We start from the raw sequence: 7477 nt of genomic DNA, 5'->3' as shown, positions 1-7477 counted from the left end.
GAGGATAGGATAGGATTGGGGATAGGGTAGTGTAGCGGCCAGCCTGGGACATCTGGTTATGGCATGGGTACTGCTTTACGCTCTTGGAACGTGACTTTGGGGGTTTTTAGAAATTAGGTACGGAGTGGCCTTGTCACCGTTATAGCTAATGTCCCATTCCTGTCCGTTCCCAGGGCGTAGCACTTGTATATAGCTTTCTAGGCCCATGCCATAAATCTGCCGGGGGTCCCATCCTGCCCTTCTCTAGTTTCGCACTTGACGATTGCCAGACGCCCTGGGTGTTTCCCAGGCTCTGGCAACTCTTCACCCGTGGTGAGTGGTTGATGGCCCTTGGTTCATCAGGATGGCCTTGGGGCTATCAGGATGTTCCTCGGTCCCATCTTCCACTTTCCAACCGTCCAACCCCCAATTGGTCCTCGTCTTGGCCAATCCGGGATATCTATCGGCATCCAGGGAAGGGAGGAAAATCCCGAAGTAGAGGGCGGATCTACCCTTACGTGGGTTCTTGGCTCGATCCTCCCAATCAATTGGCTTCCAAGCACGCTAGAGAAAACGACTTTTCCTAGCTGCTCTCCTGTACTCTATTCATTTTTGTATTCGGTTACGGCTCAAATCAATCTTGTAAATACAGTCCACTGCTTTAGTTCTGTTACACTTGGTCTCCTTTCTTACAAGAGGAAACTCCCATCCTTAGTCGACACATCGCGTGTAAATCCACATCAAAGGCTCGAACATCCTTCGGGATAATCACGAGCAATCAACATTTGGTCCTTCGAGCCGGATACTCGAATAAGTTCGTGCTTCACGGAAGACAAGGAGTCTTGCTGCTGCCATTTCGTGTCCGACTGGACAATCCTCATTGGGCTGCAGCATTTTGGGACTACCAGGAGACTACGGGACTGTAGCTGCCGTCATCAAGCCTGCAGTTTCCAGGAAGGCGTTTGCGTGCCCAAGACGTACTTGGAACACGGCCGCTCTCTGGAACTAGCTGACTGCCAGGAACCGACGAGCATCCCGTGAGACGATCCTGCTGAAGTTGTTTGTTAGCGCTGATCCACTCCTGTCATTCTCCGTAAGTTTTTCCTTGGTTTTAACTTGAGTTCGCAATAGTGTACAAGTATGGAAGCTCAATTCAAAGGTTTAATTTCCGAACGCGGGGCCGCTAAGGCTAAGCTGACAATTTTTAGAAAGTTCGTAGAGTCAGCCGATGTCAACGCGGACATAGTATCTTTCGAGAAGCGCGTTCGAACAAATGAGGGTCTATACGACAAATTTGATAGAATTCAAACGCAAATTGAAGCATCCGTCGTAGGAACTCCTGCATTGGAAACGCATCTTGCTGAGCGTGAGCAATTTGAAAACACGTATTTTAACACTCTTTCTCACGCCGAAACGCGATTGATTGCTGCTCGCGGTGAATCTGCAAGTAATAGTGCATCAACTAGCAATCCTACTCCTACGCCTTCAGATTCGTACCCCGCGATTCGTTTGCCCGTAATAAAGATTCCCACCTTCGATGGCAATTATAGTCAGTGGATTCGATTTCGGGACACTTTCACATCACTAGTTCACGACTGCGACAAATTGAACGACATAGATCGATTCAACTATTTAGTTTCTTCGTTGTCCGGTCCGGCTGCGCGAATACTAGAGTCATTTGGTGTGTCAGCCACAAATTACAAGTTAGCTTGGTCGCGTTTAAGGCAGAGGTACGACGACCCTAAATTTCTAGTAGCCCATCATGTCAATTCACTCCTAGACCTCGAGCCATTATCTAGAAAGAGCAGCGGAAAGGCTCTTAGTGAATTTGTGGATAGCGCGGTAAACAATGTTCGCGCATTAGAGTCTTTGCTAAATCCAGCAGAAATTTGGGATGCACTCATTAGCACGTACTTAGCAAGAAAGTTGGATACCGCTTCGCTAGATGATTGGGAGAAACGCACTATGGAGTCAAAGGTCCTCCCATCTTTCAACGATTTCGCTGCATTCTTAGAAACGCGGTCGCAATACTTAGAGCGCAGGGACAGTAGCAAGCCATCCGTTGCTATTGCCGTTAGCGATCGCACTCCCTTCCCAAGGAACCGTGAAATTAGTAAGAAACCATTCGTAGCAACATCGCACGTCGCTAGCAAATCTAGCAAATGTGGGCTATGCGACGGCGAGCATGCGTTGCAAAATTGTACTAAGCTATTGGCCATGTCCCATGTGGAAAGACATGCTGCCTTAAAAAGGGCACGGGTGTGTTTCAATTGTCTCGGTATGGGGCACAGCGTTAAGAGTTGCACGCGCGGCAACTGTAGAAAATGTGGTAAGAAACACCACACATTGTTGCATCGAGAGGAGGCCATTTCTGTTCCTGAGCATCAAACAGAAGAATCTCCCTCCTCATCTCATGTAGGGCACGCATGCCACACTAGCTCGGCAAATCTTGAAGCCGAATATGTAGTCCTTTCTACCGCGGTGGTTTACGTCACGGATAGTAAGGGTAGAAAGCACAAATGCCGCGCGCTATTAGATTCGGGTTCTCAAATAAACTCAATCAGTCAGAATTTGGCACAAAAACTAGACCTTCCACATCGTACAATAAATACATCTATTAGCGGGTTTAACAGTTCAAAGACCAGAATCAGGTCATCAATAGAGTTAAAAATGTCGTCCATCCGCGGTAATTTCTCGTCCAGCCTGTCATGCTTAGTGGTCCAGGACATTACCGAAAACATGCCGAATGTGCCATTGCACAGATTCAACGTTCCCGTTCCTCCTGGGACTTATCCCGCGGATCCCGAGTTTTATTCATCGGGTAGAATAGATTTGTTAATTGGTGCAGGTATCTTTTGGAATCTGCTGTGCGTAGGCCAAGTCAAAATCGGGCTTGGCAACCTAGCTTGGCAAAAAACTCGTTTGGGATGGATTCTGGGAGGCCAGCTTTCCTGGTCAAGCCCAAAGGACAAGTGTCGTTCAGGTCGCACTTGTAATCTGATTAGCAACACCGAATTGCATAATTCCATGACTCGCTTCTGGGAAGTAGACGAGGCTTGCGATAGAAAGCCGGTAGTTTTAGAGACGGATATTTGTGAGCAGCACTTCGTAAAAAATACCACGCGAGATGATCACGGTCGGTTTATCATGGCAATCCCATTCAATAATCGACTACTAGAATTAGGAGAATCTCGTGCTCAGGCCGAAAGGCGTTTACTTAACTTAGAGCGGAAATTCCGCAAAAATCCGGACCTTCGCACAGAATATTCAAATTTCATTCGTGAATATTTAGAATTAGGCCACATGAATAGAATAGATGAAGTTTCCGCTGCCACAATTTCCAATTGCTTCTATCTGCCTCACCATGCGGTCTTCAAGGACTCTAGTACGACCACTAAGCTTCGCGTAGTTTTCGACGGCTCGGCGAAATCGACAACAGGGATTTCGCGCAATGATGCGGAGTTAGTCGGTCCGATAGTACAGGACGAGCTTTTTAGCATCCTATTGCGTTTTAGGAAATTCAAAATAGTTCTATCCGCCGACATCGCCAAGATGTACAGGCAAGTTCTAGTTAGAAAAGAGGACCGTAGGTACCAATTGATTCTTTGGCGGTTTAGGGAAGAGGATAACATAGATACCTATTCTCTTAACACGGTAACTTACGGTACGGCCTCCGCCTCATACCTGGCAACCCGCGCTCTACATCAAGTAGGCATAGACTGCGCGCGCTCATCTCCCCATGCTAGCGACGTAATATTACATGATTTTTACGTCGACGATTTGCTCACTGGTTGTGACACGGTAGATGAAGCCATCGCATTGCGTGAATCGCTCGAAAGGATCCTAGCCAAGGCCGGTTTTTCCTTGCGAAAATGGGCAAGCAACGATCCTAAATCAATTGGACACGTTAGCGGCGTGACACAGAACTTAGAATTTAGAATCTTGGACAAAGAGCCGAAAACACTCGGGCTATTGTGGTCTGTGTCCTCCGACCAATTATCTTATAGTGCGCAAATTAGAAAACATACTAGAATCACAAAGCGTAACATCTTGGCTGAAATAGCGCAAATATTCGACCCCTTGGGCCTCATCGGCCCTGTTATAGTTAAATCAAAGCTTTTCATGCAAGAACTTTGGCAGATGAAGGTTGGTTGGGATGAAACCCTCTCCCAAGATCTTCATCTGCGATGGTTGAATTTCAGAACTGAACTAGATGAACTTTCGTCGGTCAAAATTCCTCGACTCGCTCTGTTTTCGAACTTGGATATAGAAATCCACGGTTTTTCAGACGCGTCGGAAAAGGCTTATGGGGCCGCAGTCTATGTCCGTTCGCGTAGAAGCGACGGCACTTGGGTCGCGAGGCTATTATGTGCGAAGTCTCGGGTCGCGCCATTGAAGAGCGTAAGCATTCCCAGATTAGAATTGTGCGGTGCGTTGCTAATGGCCCAATTAATAGAAAAGGTTAGGCGATCCCTTCGCATTGTCTCTATGCGTGAATATTGTTGGACTGACAGCCAAATAGTACTTGCTTGGCTTGCCGAAAGACCGTGCCGATGGAAGGTATTTGTTGCCAATCGCGCTGCCGAAATTCACAAACTCACTGCATCTTCGACCTGGAAGCATGTACGTACCGCGGATAATCCTGCTGACATTTTGTCTCGCGGCTCTAGCGCACCCTTGCTTATAGGGCATGATTTGTGGTGGTATGGTCCAAGCTGGCTATCGCTGGACGCCAAGGATTGGCCCATACCGGACGCTAGTATAGTTGACGTGCCTGACGCTCGCCCCATGTCTATAGTTCAGTTGAGCGTCACCACAAATCGTAGCCCACTCATAGTAAAATTATTAGAGAGATTTTCTTCGTACGACAAGCTACTTCGTGTCATAGCATACCTATTTAGATTTCCAACAAACTGTAGAAATGCACACGGCTCTTCAACGGGTCATCGTGGCTCTCCATCCGTTTCGGAGTTGACTTCGGCCGAACGGGTCTTGATTCGAGCTGCCCATGCCCATTACTTTGACAGTGATTATCGCAGCCTGGCGCAACAAAGGGAAATAAACAAAAACAGTCCCCTAGTATCTTTGCACCCCTATCTTGATGAGCACGGGCTCATTAGGGTGGGCGGCAGATTGGAAAATGCTCCTGTTCCGTACGAACAGAAACACCCCATAGTTATACCGAAGTCGGGTCCACTGGCGGAATTAATCGTCCGCAGGGAACATTTTCGTCTATTGCACGCCGGAGGTCAACAAACCTTAGCCTCTCTTCATTCAAGATATTGGATCATCTCAGGTAGGCGGATTGTTCGAAAGGTACTGCGTCGCTGCGTCACCTGTTTTAGGACAGGTCCCGTCAGCGCGCAGCCCCTGATGGGCAATCTACCTGCCGACCGGGTTACACCTGCTAGGCCTTTCCATACCTGCGGAGTCGATTATGCCGGTCCTTTGCTAGTGGTTGACCGCGGACGCTCGCGTACGGCTCGGAAGGCGTACATCTGTATTTTTGTTTGTATGGCCACAAAGGCCATTCACCTAGAACTCGCAGTTGACCTTACTACGGATGCTTTTATTAGCTGTCTTCGCAGATTTATTGCTCGCCGGGGTAAATGTAAGGTAATTCACTCCGATAACGGGACAAATTTTGTTGGGGCTAGGAATGAGCTTAGAGAGTTGGGTGCATTAATAGGCTCCGAGGCACACAATTGCACAATATCTGCGTTATTGGCAAAGGAGCAGATAGAGTGGCGTCTTATACCACCTCGTGCTCCTCACTTCGGTGGCTTATGGGAGCGCGGCGTCCGCTCGGTCAAGACGCACCTAAAACGAATAGTGGGTGAGCAGCGGCTCACGTTTGATGAACTGTACACGTTGCTTACTCAGGTTGAAGCTTGTCTAAATTCCCGCCCAATACATCCATTATCCGCTGATCCTTCCGATCTGAATCCCTTGACTCCCGGGCACTTCCTTATTGGTGATGCGTTGACCGCACTTCCTCAGGTCGACCTCACAGCTGTTCGCCAGAACAGGCTTTGTCGGTTTCAGCTAGTACAACAAATGCTGCAACATTTTTGGAAGCGCTGGTGCCGGGAGTATTTGAACGGGCTGCAGCAGCGACATAAATGGAAGGTCGACTCTCCTGTCGAGCCTAGGACTGGAGCCATGGTCCTCATCCAGGAGGACAACCTGCCTCCAATGAAATGGATGTTGGGACGCATCTTGGAGCTTCATCCAGGCCAGGACGGGAAGACACGTGTTGTTTCCCTTCGGACGGCGTCTGGCACTTTGAAGAGGCCCGTCACCAAAATTTGTTTTTTGCCGATCGCGGAAAATGATTCTGAGTCCCTTCTGTAATATTTGATTCAGTTGATCACTGTATATACTTCGTTCATTGTATTAGTTGACATCTTATATCCCGCTTTTCGTTTCCTTAGTATCTTGCGTGTATATCTGATTTAGTTTAAATGTTACTCAATGTATATATTTCGTTCTTTGTATTAGTCGACATCTTTTATGTTCCGCTTGTCATTTCCTTTGTTAGTATTTTGCTTTGCGTTGTTCTTAGCTCTTAGCTCTTAGTTCTTAGTTCTTAGCTCTTAGTTCCTTGGTTATTCTATCATGCTTTCTTGCTTTGGTTTTGTTGTTAGTTATTAGCTGTTCATTGTTACCTTTGTAGTCACTTTTGTACGGTTCTATCCTCCCTCCCTATTAGTTGCCCATTTCGATTGAACTCCGTGAGTTCAAGGTGGGCGGTATGTAGCGGCCAGCCTGGGACATCTGGTTATGGCATGGGTACTGCTTTACGCTCTTGGAACGTGACTTTGGGGGTTTTTAGAAATTAGGTACGGAGTGGCCTTGTCACCGTTTTAGCTAATGTCCCATTCCTGTCCGTTCCCAGGGCGTAGCACTTGTATATAGCTTTCTAGGCCCATGCCATAAATCTGCCGGGGGTCCCATCCTGCCCTTCTCTAGTTTCGCACTTGACGATTGGAAGACGCCCTGGGTGTTTCCCAGGCTCTGGCAACTCTTCACCCGTGGTGAGTGGTTGATGGCCCTTGGTTCATCAGGATGGCCTTGGGGCCATCAGGATGTTCCTCGGTCCCATCTTCCACTTTCCAACCGTCCAACCCCCAATTGGTCCTCGTCTTGGCCAATCCGGGATATCTATCGGCATCCAGGGAAGGGAGGAAAATCCCGAAGTAGAGGGAGGATCTACCCTTACGTGGGTTCTTGGCTCGATCCTCCCAATCAATTGGCTTCCAAGCACGCTAGAGAAAACGACTTTTCCTAGCTGCTCTCCTGTACTCTATTCATTTTTGTATTCGGTTACGGCTCAAATCAATCTTGTAAATACAGTCCACTGCTTTAGTTCTGTTACACTTGGTCTCCTTTCTTACAAGAGGAAACTCCCATCCTTAGTCGACACATCGCGTGTAAATCCACATCAAAGGCTCGAACATCCTTCGGGATAATCACGAGCAATCAACAGGTAGGATAG

General features: G+C 47.8%; 1 protein-coding gene across 1 annotated transcript; it reads left to right on the top strand.

Annotated features, from left to right (window-relative positions):
* Window positions 1-1119: 1119 nt before the first annotated feature.
* LOC143364103 (uncharacterized) lies at window positions 1120-6333 on the top strand. The gene has a single exon (XM_076804605.1). The coding sequence runs from the start codon at window positions 1120-1122 to the stop codon at window positions 6331-6333; it is 5214 nt and encodes a 1737-aa protein (XP_076660720.1).
* The last annotated feature ends 1144 nt before the right edge of the window (window positions 6334-7477 follow it).

The sequence above is a fragment of the Halictus rubicundus genome, unplaced genomic scaffold, assembly GCF_050948215.1.
Source record: "Halictus rubicundus isolate RS-2024b unplaced genomic scaffold, iyHalRubi1_principal scaffold0270, whole genome shotgun sequence".
NCBI classification, from domain to species: Eukaryota; Metazoa; Arthropoda; class Insecta; order Hymenoptera; family Halictidae; genus Halictus; species Halictus rubicundus.
Note: the sequence above shows the minus strand (reverse complement) of the source record. Positions and strands in the feature narration are given on the sequence as shown.